At 45.3% G+C, this 20872-nt stretch overlaps 1 protein-coding gene across 1 annotated transcript in view; it reads right to left on the bottom strand.

Annotated features, from left to right (window-relative positions):
• The window catches only part of LOC146859321 (extracellular calcium-sensing receptor-like), a 64492-nt gene that overhangs the window by 42414 nt on the left and 1206 nt on the right, over positions 1 to 20872 (bottom strand). The window contains exon 2 of the mRNA XM_085647160.1: positions 19056 to 19340. Within this exon, the coding sequence (XP_085503286.1) occupies positions 19056 to 19340 (285 nt within the window). The remainder of the gene's footprint in view (positions 1 to 19055; positions 19341 to 20872) is intronic.

A 20872-nucleotide genomic window follows, 5' to 3' on the forward strand; every position in this document is an offset into this window, starting at 1 on the left:
GGCTCTAAAAAGAGCCGTTGTGTTCATTGAGTGTTTTTCGGTACCTACAAGTAAGTACCGATGCAGAGTCTAAAGTTCAAGAGGAAGACTCTGTTCCCTTCATCATTGAAATGTACACCGTCTCCTCTATAAATGCCTTGCATGTTGTAACGCAAGTTGTTGTGGTATATAGAACCCATACCATAGTCTCTGAGGAAAGCAGAAACAGACTTATTGACGTGCTTTCTTGCTTTCTCAATCTGCGGACAATATTGGTTGGACCAGTTCCACTTTTGCCTTTGGCATATATTAGAATATACAAAGGTAGTTTGTGGAAAAAGTGACATCAATTGCACAAAGGTGTCCTTAACAAGCATTTCCAGACGTACCCCAGTTAAAGTGCCTAGGTCATTTCCACCACAGTGCACAATTATAAGGTTAGGCTGTGGGAGATGTAGAAAGGTTTTCACCAAAGGCATTAATTGGTGCCACTTTAACCCTCTCTGACCAATCCATTTAATGTCTACATTTGGCAAAGCAAGGTCTTTCACAATACCTCTTTTTTCTGCATACTTTTCACTCCAGTAGACATAGCTATGACCTACAATCCACACTGTGAACATCTTTCAACGAGATCTGGATGCACTCAGAAGGTGTCTTTCAGTAGAATGGCAATATGAAAAGAAAGATAGTTGTAAAATGGAGGCTTACATACTTTTTTTTAAATAAAAAGAACTCATTGGCTGTTTCAGACCATTCAACACTAAAAACTAGGCTGTATGTTTACATTTTTAAAAGCATGTTTTGTATTGGTTCAGAAAAATGTGTTCCCACAGAACATTACTTTGGATATGCTGTTAGGTTTGAAAAGTCAACCACTCTTGCTCTTTGGATTAGAAACATTGTGTGCTGAACTTCTGACCTCTCTGCTCACACCAGTGTTCCATAATCTGTTGCTATGGTAGCAGGCAGAAGTGATGTTGGGGGTAGGAATCATTTGGAAAGGGTTGAAATTTCCCTCACTCTACATTACTCTCTGCCATTCCCTTATTCATTCACTCTTCTTACCTGTATCCTCTACCCTTAGTCCTTTTGTTGCAGTCAGTCTTTCACTTCCCTTTCATGACTGATCATAGTTTCCTTTTCTCACTCATTCTGTCTGTCCTTTCCTCCTCTTCACTCAGTCATTTCAATCATTTCAATCATTCATGTATACACTACACATTCATTCAATAAAATTACAACACAGTATATTAGGAATATAGCTCTTCTTGGAGAAGTGAAGTGAGTTCTGAAAAGAACTGTTTTTTTTGTCTTTTTTGTTTTGTATTTTTTTTTTAGTTTTTTAACAATTTTGTATTTTTTTTGATTTTTTTAGAGCACCAAAAAAAAACAGGGAATGAAAAACTGTTCAACAGGAACAAAAAAAAAATGCAAAAAATTATGGGCTGGAGCATGTGTGTTGCTGTATTTTGTTCTCTATCAAGTTAATGCTGCTCTCTCCGTAACAAAGAACAGCATTGCACACATTGCAATGTATGTGCACCTTCTTGAAAAGTGGGCGTGAAGTGATGAAGCAACTCAGGTAAGTGAAACTTCTTTATTTAGTTGAAGAGTAGAAGCACCCCCAGCTTGCTGGTAATCAAACTCTCAGGTGAAGGCAGCCCGTCAACATTCCAAAGCTGCCTTCACAGCAACATTCTAAGACATACCGTTACAGAAGCAGTGAGGGAGGGGGGGAGTGCGGAACATACCAAGTGGCAAATTACAATACATCTTCCACCTTAAACAACAGTAATATAGAGGGACAGACAATGGCTGAAACCTGCAGGTGGCAGGGGCCGCCCAACCCACGCCGGGTGGGGCCCCAACCTATCATACCCTTCTATAATCCTTGTGCCTACTAGGGGGTTTGGTTAGTCTGAGCCCCCTTCCCTCTTGGGTCTCCCTTACTCTGGATTTGAGGTCCTGATTACCCCTTTGCTCCTCTACAACAGTCTCTCTTGAGCCTGTGGCAACCTGATCCATGCTCCATTTTCTCCCATCTTCCAAGATGACCACATTTCTCTTCACCTCTCTTATCCTTTCAGGAGCATAGTATTTATCCCCTTTGCCCCCTAGGCTCACTGGTTTTCGAATACAAACACTTTGTCCTTTGCTAAAGGACCTCTCATTCGCACCCCATTTGCTGTCATATCTCTCTTTGTACCTTCTTTGCCTGGCATCAACTTTCTCTCTGTACTCGTCCGGATTGACCCACACCGGATCCTTGGGTTTCAACCAATATGGAGTTAACTTGGAACCCGCCTTTCTTCCTCTCAACAGTTCAAAGGGGGTGTGACCCGTTGATAGGCTGGGTGTAGTGTGGTAGGACCAGAGCATGTCTCTCAGTGCCACTTCTATGTTCCCTCCAGCCCTGACCGCCAGTTGGATACATTCCTTCAACATCCGGTTAGCTCTCTCCACCTTGCCGTTGGCTCTAGGACAGTACAATGGGGTGCGTACATGTTTTATGGACATATCTCTTAGGAATTCTCTCATTTCCTCTGACACCAATTGTACCCCGTTGTCCGTGATCAACGTGGATGGAATGCCCTCCTTTGAGAATACATCACTTAGGAATTCTACAATGGTTCTGGTGTTGATGTTATGTCGAATCCTAATTTATCCCACGGAGACTTTGGGATTTCCACAGGACTGAGCGGGGGTCGCCTTGTACTTTTGGATTTATCGCTTACCCCACACGCGTAACACTCCTTCACCTTCTCTTCCATGCATGAATCCATGGCTGGGAACCAATATTCAGCTCTCATCCTAGCCTTGCATAGACTCCTACCCAGGTGTCCCTCATGGATTAGGTCTATGATCTATTTCCTTAACCCCTCAGGGGGGACTATTCGGCCCGCCTTGAGGAGGTACTCTCCCGCTATAGACAGCTCGTTGCGTACATTCCAAAATGGTTGTATGTGCTCAGGTAGATCTCCACATTTGTTTGGCCATCCTTTTCTCACCCATTCTTTTACCTCCTGGAGTGTATTGTCCTGTTTCATTTGTTCATCCCATTGTTCTTTCACTAAAGCCGGAAGTTTAAATTCCAGGACGCTCCCCTGGCCACTGACATCTTCTTCCTGACTCTCCACCGGGGCACTGGATAAGAAATCTGCCACTTTATTCTGTTGTCCAGGTAAATATTTTGTTCTGAAATTGTACCCCTGCAATCCTAACACCCACTTGGCAATGCGGGGAGTCATGTTTTCTAAGGCCTTGTTATCAAACAAGTTGACCAACGGTTTGTGGTCTGTGCACACTTCAAATGGTAAGCCCCAAACGTAAAAGCTGAAATGTTTTATCGCCCAATACACCGCCAAAGCCTCTTTCTCTATGGTGGAATAGTTGGTCTCCGCTCCTGACAAGGACCTTGATGCAAAGGCTACTACTTTCACTGTATCGTCCACCCTTTGCGACAGCATGGCTCCCACTCCTTTGCCACTTGCATCAGTCGTGATTATCGTGTCCTTCTTTATATCAAAATTGCCAATAAAGGGTGCAGACACTATTGACTCTTTTATGTTCTCAAAGGCCTGTTCTTGGTCCTTCTCCCACAGAAATGGCGTGTTTTTCTTCAAGATCTCCCTGAGGGGATGAGCTAACATCGCAAAGTTCCTGATGAACTTGGCCATGTATTCGGCTAGGCCCAAGAACGAAAGAACTTCTTCCTTACACGAAGGAGTGGGTGCTCTCCTTACAGCCTCTACCAGATCTATTTTTGGCTTTATCCCCTCCTCTGAGATGGTGTGCCCTAAGTAGTCCACTGAGGTAACTCCCACTCTGCATTTGCTCTCTTTCGTGGTGAAGCCAACTTCCTTCAACTTTGTGAGTACTTTCTTTGCATTTTCGTTGTGCTCTATGTCGCTCGACCCATAGATCAATATGTCATCCTGAAAACACATGGACTTAGGGCAGTCTCTCAACACGTGTTGCATTGCTCTCTGAAACGCTGATGCTGCTGACGCAAGCCCAAACGGCATCCTCAGGAATTTATAATTACCAAATGGGGTGGTGAAGGCAATCAAGGGCTGGGACTCGGGATGCAGCGTGATCTGGTGGTAGGCTGATGATAAATCGAGCACGCTAAATAGCTTAGCTCCCTGCAATGTGCTCAACATTTCATGTATCCTTGGTAGAGGATGCCTATCCACCACTATGTTGGCATTCAACGCCCTCAAGTCCACACAAAGTCTGATGCTCTTGCCTCCTTCCTTACTCGTTATAACAATGGGCGCCAACCATGCTGAGCACTCTATTTCTTGTATGACCCCTTGTTCCACCAATTTCTCTAGTTCCATTCTCAAGGGTTCCCTCCTTAATAGGGGAATGGAGCGTGTTTTGTGCACCACAGGAGTGGCTCCTTCCCTGAGTTCTATCTTATGCATGTAATTTTTGAGTACACCCAGTCTCTCATTAAACACTTCTGGAAACTCTTTTACCAGATCTGAGCCTGCACCTGGAGGATCAATGAGAAGTACCTGCTCCTGATTGTTGGGATCCAGCTTTATCCCCAACTCCTTCTGGTGTTTCCACCCTAAGAGACTTGAGCCCTCCCTGGTTACATATACCTTTCCCACCGTGTGTCTGTCTTTGAAGGCAATCCTCATTCTCACCATCCCTTCCAACTGGATGGGCACTCTATTGTAACCTGATGGCGCTATATCTGCAGTCTCTAGCCTGATGTTGTGCTTAGCAAATTTCTCATTGAACGCTTTCTTGTCTACAAGGGTAAATGGAGAGCACGAGTCAGCGTACACTTTAAATCTCTCTCCATCCAGACTTATCTCACATGTGGGGTACTGTGTTTTCTCACCCGTGCCCTCATCCTCTATTTGGCAAATAAAACTCTTCTCCTCCCCCACCTCATCATCATTGTGTTCTAGCATGTGCACCTTCATACTACCAACATTACACGTTTTTGCGAAGTGACCCTTTCTGTTGCACTTCCTACATATGACATTCCTTGCGGGGCACCTCCAATTGTTGGCCAGATGATTATGATTCCCACATCTAAAACATTTAAAACCTTCAATCCTATTGCTCACACCCTCTCTTTGCTTGTTCTCCACTTTACAAACAGTTTCTTCTTTTCCTACCTCTTTAGTCGTGACTTTCTCCCTACTCTCTACTGATACCTTCATCTCTCTCATACATTGCGCTGTGTGTTCCAGCCCTTTAGCTATGCTTATCGCCTCTTCTAGATCAGGGTTTCTAGTGAGCAATTCTTCCTGCACTTTCTCTTCATTGGTGCATCTTACTAACTGGTCCCTGATAAGGGAATCCGTTAGCGCCCCAAACTCACATGTTGCCGCCATGCCTCTCAACACTGCTATGTATGAGGATACTTTCTCTTCTTTTCTTTGCGTTCTTTTAAAAAATTTGTGCCTTTCTAGAACTACATTGATTTTTACTTTAAAATGTGCCTCTAACTTCCTTAATGTGTAATCATACACGTCAACCCCTTCTTCTTCTTCCGGAACCTCATCATCCACTAATCTTCCCGTTATGTCCTCAAAAATTTTCCTACCATGTGTTCCTAAATTATGTAAGAGAATGTGTTGCTTCCTTAAGTTTGAGAAGTTTCCGCCCCCAATAGCTATCAGGTAGGACTTAAAAATACCTTCCCATCTTTTCCAAGGGATGTCTGGTTCCCCTAACTCATTAAGAAATGGTGGCGGTTGGCTCATGCCTGCCCCTGCCATTATCAAAAAGTAGACCCTAACCACTATACTGGATCCGCCAGGCCCTAATCCCGCTCTAAAGATGAGGGACGGAGTGGAATAAAGTGAAAAGTGCTGGTTGCTAGCTCTACCTGCGGGTCTCTCTGATGTGTCTGGGGTATGATGAAAGATAGGGGGGGAGTGTGTGACAGGGTACAGAGCTGGGACCTCCTACTCCTACCTCCTGTGCACTTCCTACTGCAGTCTTCCCACAATTAACTACCACTGGCCCAAGTACCAACTGTGCAATGCCATTGTAAATTCTCCCTGCAGAGAAACACTCTCCCAGACCAGTCCCCTTTCTATTGTATTGCTGGGGATTACCCAGAGTCCCCTCAGTGAGCGTAGACGCTCTGTACAGTGGGCGTCTAGTCAATTCGTGAGGAAAACACCTTCCTGAGGGCAACGTTTCCTTGACGAATCCCCGTAGCACTATGAGAGGTCGAGTTGAGGTGAGCGACGGACCACTCCTCCTACCGTGTCGTCAGGAAGGCTGTCACCAGTTCGATGAGTTCAATTCCTTCGTGCAGAGTTATACAGCAAGCTTCCTGTCAAACTCGCACACTCTTCGTCGCGTGCTCAGCGCTGGGAAAGAAGATTGCCGGTCTGCTGCGAGCGAAGATGCAAGGGTGGGATTTCCGCCGTCAGGGCAGCGAGGGATACACACAACACCCTCCGCCTCCTCACCGCTGTTCGACTTCCAAAGCTCCGCTCCCTGGTACGTGGCGCCGTCACACCATTTACTTGGCCAGCTGTGCCAATCTTCCTCCCTGCCAGGAACTGAATGTACGCTTCACTCCGGGTCACCAGGGCGTAAATAGTAAACGTGAAGCACGCTTCGACACCCTTCAGTCACCAGCTGTCTGCCCTCGATACCTCCGCTCCGTTGCTTGCAATGTAAGAAAACGATCACAGTCGCCTCAGTTCACGCACCTCCGCTACGGTTGCATCCAACGAAGGTATAACAGATCGAGATCAGCAACACCTCTCAAAACTTTATCGTTACTCCGCGATCCCAGCAAGCATCATGAATTACAGGGAAGGGTGCTCAACTGTCCCTGTCACAGCCGCCTTCATCCTCGTCGCCAAAATGAAGTGATGAAGCAACTCAGGTAAGTGAAACTTCTTTATTTAGTTGAAGAGTAGAAGCACCCCCAGCTTGCTGGTAATCAAACTCTCAGGTGAAGGCAGCCCGTCAACATTCCAAAGCTGCCTTCACAGCAACATTCTAAGACATACCATTACAGAAGCAGTGAGGGAGGGGGGGAGTGCGGAACATACCAAGTGGCAAATTACAACAGGGCAGATGTCCAGTGCCCTGGTGCATGGTTAATCTGCGGCCGCAGATGATGTTCTCGGCTGAGCAGGTGGAGGGTTGTCCCTTAGGGCTCTAGTTGTTTCTCGAGTATAGCGTATTGGATGCACTGTTTTAAAGTGTCTCAGCATCGAATAAATACTAAATCAGTATTTTTTGCTGGGATGTCCTCTTGATAATACAATTCCGCAAATAATGCATGTCACCTGCGGTGCATTCACCTTCTTTTGGCCCTCTGGAAAAGTGAAGTAATTCCAGATGAAAGAGTGTTTTTGTTTGCTCTTCCTTGGTGCTTCTACAAAGGTCTCCTCCTCACTCCCTGAAGTTGACTGCTGTTCTGCCATTTTCAAGTAAGACTTCACTCGAGTAGCTGTTCAGCTCCTTCTTCCAGGAAATAAGAAGAAATAGTAAGGGGAGTGGGTGTGGTGTTTGAAGATTCTGGAACAGAAACTACTATGAACCAATGAAAAGTGTTGTTTCGTAATCACATGACTTGCCGTGCGCGCACTGTGCGCGCACCGTGCGCGCACGGAGAACGCACGCATGCGTGTGCGGAGCACGCACAGTGGACGCACGCATGCGCGCACAGAGCACGCACCGTGCGTGCATGGTGCGCGCACCCCCGCGGCAGAAGATAGCCAAAGAGAAAAGTTAAGAACGTGAAAACACGTAACGGAAGACACTTTCTAACGCCCTAGGCCTTGTCACAGGGTCTCAAAAGGACCCACAAGAGCAAAAAAAATGCTTTTTAAAAAATAAAAAAAAATTGCGGGTGCACGCACCGTAAAAAAAACCCTAAAAAAAAACCATTTAAACTGTTTATAAGTTTATAGAAGATATTAACTATGCTGTTCAACTTTATCCAAATTTTTAAAAAAAAGAGCTGAGCCATTCCATATTACAGGATACAGTCAATCTATAACTATATAAATAGGTAGTTTATTGTAAAATAAATATATAAAAAATATAATAATACATACATAAATTAGCATTTAAAAAAACTTGCAAATTCAGTAAAAAACATAGGTTTCACACACGTTATAGTTAGGAATTAGCATTTAAAAAACCTTGCAAATTCACTGAAAAAACCATAGGTTTCATACACGTTATAGTTAGGAATGAGCATTTAAAAAACCTTGGAAATTCACTGAAAAAACCATAGGTTTCACACATGTTATAGTTAGCTGGACATTTCACTCGTACAAAACCATTGAAATTCCCCCGTTATAGTTAGTTCTGCTAACTAAAACTCGCGCGCCCGCAATCCACTGCTGATGACATCACATATTACATCACTCATGACATGGTCAGTGACATCACTCATGACATCACTGATGACATCTCAAATGACATCACTGATGACATCATCCAGTGAATATGTGTCTTTCTGAAAAATAAATATTTTTTACATATGTATATCTAAAGGTTAATGAAAGAATAAATGGGTAAATAAGTGTCTAAATGGATGGTTTTTTTTGTAAAATTACAAAAGCCAGTAAGCATATTACATAGTGGTATAAATACCTGACAATATGACAATCAATAGTCCTACACTCTTGTGTTGGCAAATTATCACAGATTACTATATCGGACCTACCCATGTTTATGGTATGTCGGTGCCACATAATTACTGACAAAGTGTCATGATTTGTTCGAACATTGCCGTAACAAGCTAAAATACAGTGAAAACAGCTTGACGAAGGTACCATTATTCATACGAAAATGCTTGTTGATATGATTCTTTATTGCCTCACCAACAATTACTTCCTTTTTAATGGCGACATTTACAGACAGACCCTGGGTACCGCCATGGGGACGTGTTTTGCCCCCAGTTTTGCTAATCTTTTCCTGGGGGCATGGGAGGATGACATCACGAATGACCCCAGTCTGACTAAGGATTTTGAACAGGTCATTGTATGGCTATGGTTCATTGATGACCTGTTCATGATCTGGAGGGGCACAGAGACAGAGGTCTCTAATTTTATCAACAAACTTAACTGCAACAGTAAAAATCTCACCCTTACCTGCAACATTAGCAGCAGTTCTGTGGAATTTTTGGATACCAAAGTTGTGATCAAGGATAATCAAATACACACCAAACTTTACAGAAAATCCACTGCTGGCAACAGTCTTTTACATGCCATGAGTAGTCACCCAGAAAATTTTAAATGGAGTATCCCCTGTGGGAAACTCCTCAGAGCTAAGCGCCACTGCAGCTCTGTGAAGTCCTTTCTAGCAGAAGAGAAAATCATGCTTAGCTGGTTTACTGAAAGAGGTTACCCTGGGTGAGTTTTACAAAAAGCTGTTGAAAAGGTGAAACTGAAAGATAGGGACACGTTACTGCAGGATTCTCTCCAAACTGTTGATGATGAGACAGGGATGACTAGTGTCACCCTGACATATAATAACGATTCTAAGGAAGTTCAAAATATCCTTACCAAAAACTGGGAAATATTGTCTAAAGAACCAATAATAGGTAAATCTATTCCTACAAGACCTAGAAACCTATCACAGGGGTCGTAATTTGAGGGATGCACTCATGCATAATGGCATCACCACCAAACCTCAACATAACAATATGAATCTCAAAAGTTTCTACCTATGCAGTCACTGCAAGGCATGTAAAAACAGCACCATGATAAAAGAATTTGACAATCCCTGTAAAGGCTTGACGGTGCCCATAAATCAATTCATTACTTGCAGTTCCTCTTTCGTTGTCTATGTGCTTTTGTGTCCTTGTAACTTACGCTATGTGGGCAGCATGAAGCATATTGCGAAGAAGAGGATCATGGAACATATGCATAATAAAGAGCAACTCTACCCAATTACACGTCATTTTGAAATACATCACTATTCAGACAACTCGAAACTGAAATATTTTGCTATTGAACAAGTGCATGCTAACATCCGAGGTGGTAACAGGTTACTCCAGTTACGCAAACGAGAGTCCAAGCATATCATTGACTTAGGGACTCGTTACCCCGGGGGACACAATATCGATGAAGAGATGACAGTACACTTACATAGTATTTGATGATACGTGATATGTGCTGTGTTACATGTTATTATCTGATCCTATGTAATTTCTATATCCTATATTGTGACTACATTTGGGCTGCCTATACATTCAATGTATTTCATAACTATCTATCTATTCTTTCTGACCCGGATAACTTTGCTGTCCATCTGTGGGATCCCTACCCTTATCCTTCGCATGTGGCTGGTTCGCCAGTCCCAGATGAGATTGTCTTTTCTTCTTTATTTTTCCATTTGGTTTTATTTTGCACTAATGTATTTACTGTGCAGCTACAACACAAGTTATTTTTGCAGAGGAATTGATATTTGGACTTTGGCCAAGTACACACTCGAGGAAATTATTCTCTGACTGCGCAGGCACTTTGCCTAGAATAACGGTACATTTGTCAAGCTGTTTTCACCCTATTTTAGCTTGTTACGGCAATGCTAGAACAATTCATGACACTTTGTCAGTAATTATGTGGCAGCGACATACCATAAACATGGGTAGGTCGATATGGTAATCTGTGCTAACTTGCCAACACAAGAGTGTATGACTAATGATTGTCACAAGCTTTTATTATTATTTTAGAATTTAGCATTTAATTTTGCCAATACAGTGCAATTACTGGAGGGTTCATCTGTGATATATTTATTTGTGGTGCAGTCCCACTTTTGATGTATATTTCACCACTTCAAAATGGCCGCCATACAAACTGCTTGGTAGGTTCTACGGCGGTGTCCTACCTTAATTTCCATGGATTGCTTAAATTACACAGTGTTGCCTGCATTCATTTGTTGTGATCAAGGCAGCAGGACTGCCGAAACGCGTTACGTATGGATTTATGAAAGAATAAATAGTTTTTGATATCAGAACCTGTCTGGTTGCTTCCTGAGTGCGCGTGTACTTATGCTCTAATTTTATATATATATATATATATATATGTATATATATATATATGCATCACAAAAAAGAAGTCCCAACATGGAGAGCCACATACAGGTGTGTGAATCTTTAATCGGATGGGCAGCTCTGTACAGCACTCACTGAAGCCCACAAAGTCATCGTGCCATCAAGTCCTGACGCGTTTCGGGCGTAGCGCCCTTGGTCACAGGTGCTGGCTGTATGATCGAAGGCAGAATCCCGTCGCTCTTTTTCATCAGCAGTGAAGTTCCGCCCACTAGGCGTGTCCGCAAGTGCATGCTGGTAAATAGAGTTCCTTCAAATGATAATCACAGGTAAGTACGGCTGCCAAAGTCTCAAATGCAAATAATCTCCCAAGTGGGGCTGTGTGGCTTGTATGCATGCCGCAGGACTGGTATATCCCAGCCGAACACACATCGTTCCTGTCCGAAGTATGAATGACTTCAGAGGACCCGCTCATCCGCGGGAGGGCTTCTCAGCGACCTGGGATGGCCGCATTTAATTTGCATCACAAAAAAGAACTCCCAACATTGAGAGCCACATACAGGTGTGTGAATCTTTAATCGGATGGGCAGCTCTGTACAGCACTCACTGAAGCCCACAAAGTCATCGTGCCATCAAGTCCTGACGCGTTTCGGGCATAGCGCCCTTGGTAACAGGTGCTGGCTGTATGATCGAAGGCAGAATCCCGCCGCTCTTTTTCATCAGCAGTGAAGTTCCGCCCACTAGGCGTGTCCGCAAGTGCATGCTGGTGAATAGAGTTCCTTCAAATGATAATCACAGGTAAGTACGGCTGCCAAAGTCTCAAATGCAAATAATCTCCCAAATGGGGCTGTGTGGCTTGTATGAATGCCGCAGGACTGGTATATCCCAGCCGAACACACATCGTTCCTGTCCGAAGTATGAATGACTTCAGAGGACCCGCTCATCCGCGGGAGGGCTTCTCCGCGACCTGGGAGGGCCGCATTTAATTTGCATCACAAAAAAGAAGTCCCAACATGGAGAGCCACATACAGGTGTGTGAATCTTTAATCGGATGGGCAGCTCTGTACAGCACTCACTGAAGCCCACAAAGTCATCGTGCCATCAAGTCCTGACGCGTTTCAGGCGTAGCGCCCTTGGTCACAGGTGCTGGCTGTATGATCGAAGGCAGAATCCCGTCGCTCTTTTTCATCAGCAGTGAAGTTCCGCCCACTAGGCGTGTCCGCAAGTGCATGCTGGTAAATAGAGTTCCTTCAAATGATAATCACAGGTAAGTACGGCTGCCAAAGTCTCAAATGCAAATAATCTCCCAAGTGGGGCTGTGTGGCTTGTATGCATGCCGCAGGACTGGTATATCCCAGCCGAACACACATCGTTCCTGTCCGAAGTATGAATGACTTCAGAGGACCCGCTCATCCGCGGGAGGGCTTCTCAGCGACCTGGGATGGCCGCATTTAATTTGCATCACAAAAAAGAACTCCCAACATTGAGAGCCACATACAGGTGTGTGAATCTTTAATCGGATGGGCAGCTCTGTACAGCACTCACTGAAGCCCACAAAGTCATCGTGCCATCAAGTCCTGACGCGTTTCGGGCGTAGCGCCCTTGGTAACAGGTGCTGGCTGTATGATCGAAGGCAGAATCCCGCCGCTCTTTTTCATCAGCAGTGAAGTTCCGCCCACTAGGCGTGTCCGCAAGTGCATGCTGGTGAATAGAGTTCCTTCAAATGATAATCACAGGTAAGTACGGCTGCCAAAGTCTCAAATGCAAATAATCTCCCAAATGGGGCTGTGTGGCTTGTATGAATGCCGCAGGACTGGTATATCCCAGCCGAACACACATCGTTCCTGTCCGAAGTATGAATGACTTCAGAGGACCCGCTCATCCGCGGGAGGGCTTCTCCGCGACCTGGGAGGGCCGCATTTAATTTGCATCACAAAAAAGAAGTCCCAACATGGAGAGCCACATACAGGTGTGTGAATCTTTATTCGGATGGGCAGCTCTGTACAGCACTCACTGAAGCCCACAAAGTCATCGTGCCATCAAGTCCTGACGCGTTTCGGGCGTAGCACCCTTGGTCACAGGTGCTGGCTGTATGATCGAAGGCAGAATCCCGCCGCTCTTTTTCAACAGCAGTGAAGTTCCGCCCACTAGGCGTGTCCGCAAGTGCATGCTGGTGAATAGAGTTCCTTCAAATGATAATCACAGGTAAGTACGGCTGCCAAAGGTTATATTAGGGTGTAAGGAGGTGCATCAGATTATCATGTGGATGATGTCATCAGCGATGTCATCGGTGATGTCATTTGAGATGTCATCAGTGATGTTATCCGTGATGTCACTGACCATGTCATGAGTGATGTAATATGTGACGTTATCAGCAGTACATTGCGGGGCGTGAGATTCAAATTTCTCTGGTTTTGTACGAGTGAAATGTCCAACTAACTATAACGTCCCTGAAACCTATGTTTTTTTCTGTGAATTTCTAAGGTTTTTTAAATGCTAATTTCTAACTATAATGTCCCTGAAACCTATGGTTTATTCAGTGAATTTCAAAGGTTTTTTAAATGCTAATTTCTAATTATAATGTTCATTAAACCTATAGTTTTTTCAGTGATTTTAAATTATCATTCCATTGTCAACCTGGTAAAAACGGGCAATATTGCCAGTTTTCCAGCAATAGCTTCCGCAAAAAAGAATCGCCATAAATAAGAGCAACAACTAACGCTAATAATATGCAGAGTAGGCGTTCCTATGCAAAAATAACACAAAAACACCACTTCGTGATATTTTCAACGAGAAGCCAAATCTGCGGTGCGATCCAAAAACAGGTGATAAGTTGCGTTAGCAGTAGGAATGTAACATCTGCTTTTTACTGGTGTAAAGTAGGACGACTACCTACAGTGTGAAAGGGAGCCCAGTCCAGAATCACCTCTGAAGACCAACACATATCATAGAGCTACTGATCATGCACCTCCCACACCCAAGAAGGCCACAAAACCCACTGCCACCACCCTCAGGACCTCCCCCCCGGACCAACCCCGCCTACTACCACGAGGCAGTGCACAACAGGACAGCGAACCTTCCCAAAATGGCTTGGCCCCACAGCCACACAATAGTTGAATGTTGCGAGATGTACCAACCAAATATGTGTGAAGGACGCAAGTCACCCACCAATAATAATGCACACAATACCAAGTGTAGCGGTGATGTGCTGAACAGAGCTCACTATGCAGAGCACAAACTCCTCCATGTGTACATATTCTGCTGATGCTTGTAGTGTTGTGGACAGTGGATGCAACCATGTTACCTCAGGCAGTGGGGAAGATATCGGTCATGTACCTGTGTCGTCGTCCCCTGTAAGCGGAAGCGCAGTGGGTTGGTCGAACGTACGCCACTCCAGCGTAGAAGTGAGAATAAATAGTATGGGGCTCTGGGTGTGGTTCACTTGTGTGAAGGCCAACGCGTCTGCCAGAGCGGTGGCCCTCACCCTGCCACGTGGCTGCCGCCATGACCGCGGGTATCCTCGACACAGGCCCCCTGCTAACACAGCCGCACAGCACCGCAGAGTTATGTCTGTACACACTACTGCCTTTGATCTACACTGCGGACAGCAGGGCTCACAATTCAGATGGAGTCGCAATTGCAGATGACACAGTCCAGTAGGCAAGACACATTGCTCTCAGTGCGGCCTGCCCGGTCCACGCATCATCTCAGGCTGCATACACGCTGAGCGCCAGAGGTACCACTAACTCAGTGCACCACAAGTCAATGCCACGTGGCCTTATTAAGGCAGAATTCATAAGACAAAAGACATTGCTACCAGTGCGGCCTGACTGGACCACGCATCATTGCAGGGTGCGCACGCGCTGAGTGCTTCAGGTGCCACTAACTCAGTACACCACAAGTCACCGCCACATGGCCTTACTGAGGCAGAATTCATTAGACAAAAGACATTGCAACCAGTGCAGCCCGCCCGGACCACGCATCATAGCAGGGTGCACACACGCTGGTTGCTTCCGGTGCTACTAACTCACTGCACTACACGTCATCGCCACGTAGGCTTATTAAGGCAGAATTCATTAGACAAAAGACATTGCTACCCGTGCGGCCCGCCTGGACCACGCATCATCACAGGCTCCCCACACGCTGAATACTTCTGATGCCACTAACTGTGCAGCTTAACTCAACATCACGTGGCTGTGGGCCCTTGCTGACCGCTGCCTCTGGCCTACAATGCGGTCAGCATGGCTCACACTTAAAATAGAGTCTTGATTCATTAATTACAGAGTCCAGTAGGCAATTAACGACAGCGTCCCTGCAACCTACCCAATATCCTTTTAGTATCCTTGCTTCAAGAACTTTTTCCATTTCAAGTACAGCTTTAGTACAATGACCAAATTCATCTTCAAGTCCAAAGGAACACTGAATGGCAGTCCAGTGGTCAACTAAGTGTAACATCCCCGAAACCTACACATTTCGACAATGTATTCCATACATTTTTCATCTTTTGTTACCTACACTGCAGTCAGCAGCGCTCACAATTTACATTGAGACATGATTTATTAATTGCAGACAGAATTGTACTGTATGACTGCAGGGCTCACAATTCAGATCGAGTTGCGATTGCAGATGACGCAGTCCAGTAGGCAACAGACATTGCTACCAGTACAGATCTCCCGGACCACTCATCATCGCTAGCTGTGCACACGCGGAATGCTTCTTATGTCCCTACCTCAGTGCACCACAACTCATGGACCCTTTATGATAGAATCTTTTTTGTATGATTTCAGATCTGCTGCCCCTACCTCAGTGTGCCACAAGTCATGAAACCTTTATGATAGAATCTTTTGTGTATTATTTCACATCTGGTGCCCCTAACGTTGTGCGGCACATGTCATGGACCCTTCATCATTGAATCTCTGTGTGTGATCCGATGATTACTGTTGTACTTGTTGCCAGCACCAACCATTCCCTGAGGGCTGGCTTACAGTCACCCCACACGAATCCAGCACAGACGTCACTGGACATGTGACCCTGGTAATAAAAAGGGGCCGAGCGCACATGCCCGTACCCAGTCCCACTATCTATCTAACTGTGTCCATGTGTTCATTATGTATGCATGATGCTGCCCCTGGGCCCTACCACATTACATTCTGTTGTGGACAGCGCTCGCAACCTTGTTACCTCTGGCAGTGAGGAAAACTTTGGTTATGTAACTTTGTCTCGGGCATTGTATAAGTACTTAGGTAGAGACTGGATCATTAGAGTACTGCAAGGGGAGTGTATAGTGAATTTATAAGTGCTTCGGAATTGGCAGAGTGATTGGATAAGTACATATGTTAACGGAGCCTAACCACCGAGCACGAGCTTGGCTCTAATTGGCTGCCCTCCATGTGCCAAAAACGGAAATTTGGGCTTTGCATGGCGCTGTATTGCTACAGCTGCAACGCTCCACTGAATGTGCAATAAACATTCATACCCACACAGATATGTAATGTGCATGATCTTTCATGTGTGGAAATATGGATGAATGTATGGTCAGTGATTCCCCCTACCTTCCATGTTGGCCATGTTTTAGGACTTGGGTCACAGGGTGACACATTAGCGCTTGTGGCCTGGGTGGAGGCAGCACTACAACAGGGACTCCCGCATCAGTTGACTCCTCATACAGCCCAGGACAGAAGCATGCCCAGAGCTCTGGAGTCATTGTTCACAGCTTCAGGCAGGGCTAGCATACGCCTGGTCAGCCCAATCCGCTTACGCATACAGTGAGGGACAACAACGCTACATGGCCCAGATTTTCATTGTAGTGATCTGCTGCTCTCAGGTCTAGCTGTCAGTACACCACAGCCACTCCCTGATGTCTGGTTTACACCCACACCACACCCATCAAGCACAGGCATCACAGGACACGTGGTCCTGCCAATAAAAAGGACCGGGCGCATGTGCTCCACGCCATTTCCATTTCAGATTTGGTGCACCGGATGCACTGCAGTCAGCACAAGCATACTGCCACAGGACGGTGACTTTCAGTGAACTGAGGTAGAGGCACTGTAAGTGCTGAGCGGGTGTGCAGCCTGCGATGACGTCCCGTCCCGGTGGTCCAGACAGGTCAGGTTTTGTGTGCCCTGCTGGACCACAGTGTAGGCCTGATCCATCGACCAGCGGGGGCCTACCGCCCTGTGGCGTGGCTTCACTGGTCACAGAGTTAGTGGCACCGCAAGGGCTGAGTGGGTATGCAACCTGTGATGATGGCGGGTGCACTGGTATGTCCTCTGCCATGGTAAAATCAAGATGCAGCACCAAATGTGAGACCTGGTGGCCTGCGGAGCGGGGCTGAATGATGTGCAGTGTGCCCTGTCTGCGAAAAGGTGAGCAGTGAGGCCTGGGTGCGCAGGGGCGGGCAGACACCTCTGGGCAGAGGGAGTGTATGGGGTGCAGCAGCCTGGGTGCACAGCAGCAGGCAGACACCTCTGGGCAGTGTAAGTGGATGGGGTGCAGCAGCCTGGATGCACAAAGGCAGGAAGCCATTTAGGCATGTGCAGTCGTATGTACTCTGCCATTACTGATTCTGTACTATTTTTCAGATGAGTGAGCTTGAGGGCTCCACTATGTCCCGGCACGTGGTTGGAGACACACTGGTGGCGGAAAAGTGAGCTGTGAGGGTTTTGTCCACAGTGTGGGCACTCACTATCCCTCCCCATCTCTTCCTTTCTCTCCCTCACACTCTTTCTCTCTCCCTTCCTCTCTCTTACACTGTTTCTCTCTTTCTCTCTCTCTTCCTCTCCCTCACTCTTTCTCTCTCTCTTTCTCTCTCTCACTCTTCCTCTGTTTCTCTCTTCCTCTTTCTCACACTGTTTCTCTCTTTCTCTCTCTCTTCCTCTCTCTCACTGTTTATCTCTCTCTTCCTCTGTCTCTCACTCTTTCTCTCTGTCTTCCTCTCAATCTTTCTTTCTTTCTCTCTCTCTCTTCATCTCTCTCACTCTTTCTCTCTCTCTTTCTCCTTTGATGGATGCATGACGCACAATCTTATCTTGCTTTTTGTCTAGCAGGCCTGCGATGATGCATGGCCATCCTGCAATCAACACTCGCCCTGAATTGTGAGCTCGGCTTGACAGCGTGTATGCAATGGCTGAGAAGGTTGGCTCGCCACATGGTAGACCCTCTTGTCTTTTCCCTTTGCAGTGATTTGTAACTATTACATGTATGATGTTGCTCTGCTTGCGGCATGGAAAATGAAGCAAGTGGACTGTATTCTCGTCCTCTCTGCTTATTCAGGCTGTTCATCACACAAATAAAAATCAAGGCTAACAATTTCCCACTGCTTTCAGTGTCCGACATAATAATTCTAGCTCAATGCTGGTCTTCTATTGTGTAGTGCACATTCTGTCATCATTAGTACCTTGATGCAATATGTGGAAATATCTCTATGTCTAACTGAGCAGGAGTCCTTCCTTCATCTAGGCAGGGGCAGCCACCCCGGCTGTCAATAAAGTGAATAGTGCTATCAGTATAAATATTATCTACAAGATTGATCATGTTCAGGAATCATTTAGTAGGAAGGGGTGAAAACTGAATTATTTTATTAACTCTATAATGTATGTGGTGCTAGGATTATTTTTCTCCTATGATTTCATTCAAATCAATATTCTAAACGATCAAATTGTTAACTCGTATTTCACTTGTTTGTTCATTTAAACAGTGTCTCTCGATTACTTAAAGATACACATTTAAACTTGTTGCTCAAATTAATTTATGCATTTCCTGATAAAAACATTTTTATACGGTTTGAACAAAAAACGTTTTCTTAATTTCACACCTTAAGCCCATATTTCTTGTACTAAATATCTTTTACCAGCAAGTGTCTTCTAATTGTACTTCACTCTCCATATTTATAAGACATACCTGCCCAATTGATCCGTCCATCAACTTCTGTACCTAACCATGGGACTAAAAGAAAATCTTACTTGTTCCTTTTGTAATCGTCAACTTTTCCTTCCATTGTCACTTACCTGAGGGGAATAGAAAACAACAGTTTTTCATGCTAAATCATCACCTGTCTAACTGTTACCTGAGGGACTTTGTAGACTCCCAGGATGGTGGCCATAGGGATGGTGATGGCTCCAAAGGATTCTCCCACAGCACCTGGTAGAAGGGCACTTGCACTGCAGTGGAAGTTTGGCACCAGCGCCTCTCTTCCTGATAACAGTGAGAGAGTGTTTGCCACAGCCAAAGCTTCAGACAGGCAAGAGTCATAGATCCTGAAGCCCAGGGTAATGTTGGGCAATATCTTAGGATCGCAATTTATTTCATGGACAGCAAATGCCACCACAAGCACCTCCCTGTAGGACCTCACCTGGAAGCTGAAACACAGAGGGAAGCATTGTTAAAAGCAATTATACCCTCTTTTCAGGACTTTAGCTAAAATTATAATTCAACCAGCCACACTGTTTAGAGTAACTTGTACTGGACAGTGCCATGTCATAAAAGGTAGAGTACATTTTTTTTTTTTTATTGAGTTTTCTGATGAACTCACAATATGGTCATCACATCCAGGACATTGTTACAGAAATATTACATGATAAGGGTCTATACATCACTTTACCCAATAACGCACAGCGAAGTGGTCAGCAGCACATAAATTGCACATACACAATGCAAAAGCCAAGTCAACAGTCCTCTTGTAGCACGTTAGAGTGCTCCCGCAGGTATTCCGCGAAAGGCTCCCATATATCTGACGGCTTTGACATAGTCGGCAGGTCCTCAGCATATAATATAAAATTGTCTCTGCAGTATGTGGCATCTTGTATCCAATTCGCCAAAGTGGGTGTTAGTTTACTATCCCAGTTCATAGCCACCCTGCGCCTAGCCAGAAGCAGCAGTATAGCAACCAACTTCTGTTTCTTCGAGTGCATCGGTATATTCAACCCCAATAAACACAACTGCGGTGTGCAGACCAATGTACAGGAGGACAGCTTACTCAGATGATGTATCACCCGCTCCCAATACGTTTTTATCTTATCACAATTCCATGCTAGGTGCGCGAAGTCTGCCCATTCCGCACCACACCTCCCACACTGCGCATCCTCGCGTAGTCCATATTTATGGAGTTTGGCTGGAGTGCAATAGGCTTGGTGTATGTATTTGTAATGAATAACGTGAAGATTGCCGTTAGGTGCAAGGAGCGTGAGTTGTGCACAGCATGACGCCCAATCCGCATCTGTTAGGGGGGAGTCTAAGAGTTTGCTCCAGTTATCACGGGCCTTATGTGTTTGTGTCCCAATTTCGGTTTGAACCAGCTTATATAGTCTTGATATGATGTGAGTGCGAGTGGGCGCAGCTATTAACGTCTGCAGTGGTTTCAGCGCTGGGGGCCTCCATCGGAAACGTGGGGTATAGTTCCTTCATGGCTGCCCTTAGTCTGTGATAAATAAATCTAAGCAGCAATGTCTGATTGTTGATATAAGACAAGTCATCTAATGAGATGAAACGGCCATCTTGGTATAAATCGCCCATCTTTGTTATCCCTATTTCTTCTAGGATCCTCATACTATTTTTTTCTTGTGTGACCGACAGTGTAGGGTGATGAGCCAGTGGCATGTTTGGGGCATATATCGGAGTTTTACCTGCTTTTTGGCTAATGTTGTGCCAAGCCTCCAATGTCGTCCGCACTGTGTTTATTTCTCGTGGTGACAGGTGCTGTCGGGTGTGTGTAACTATGCTAGATAGTGGTATTGGTTCTGCATCGCCCTCCTCCACCACTAAGTGTGGCAGATATCTCACCGGGTGATACCAATAATGCGCGTATTGTGCTTGTGCGCATAAATAGTATATATGGATATCTGAGATTTCAAAACCTCCTGATTCATATGGAAGAGACATAGTGCT

The sequence above is a fragment of the Triturus cristatus genome, chromosome 3_2 (assembly GCF_964204655.1).
Source record: "Triturus cristatus chromosome 3_2, aTriCri1.1, whole genome shotgun sequence".
Taxonomy (NCBI): Eukaryota; Metazoa; Chordata; class Amphibia; order Caudata; family Salamandridae; genus Triturus; species Triturus cristatus.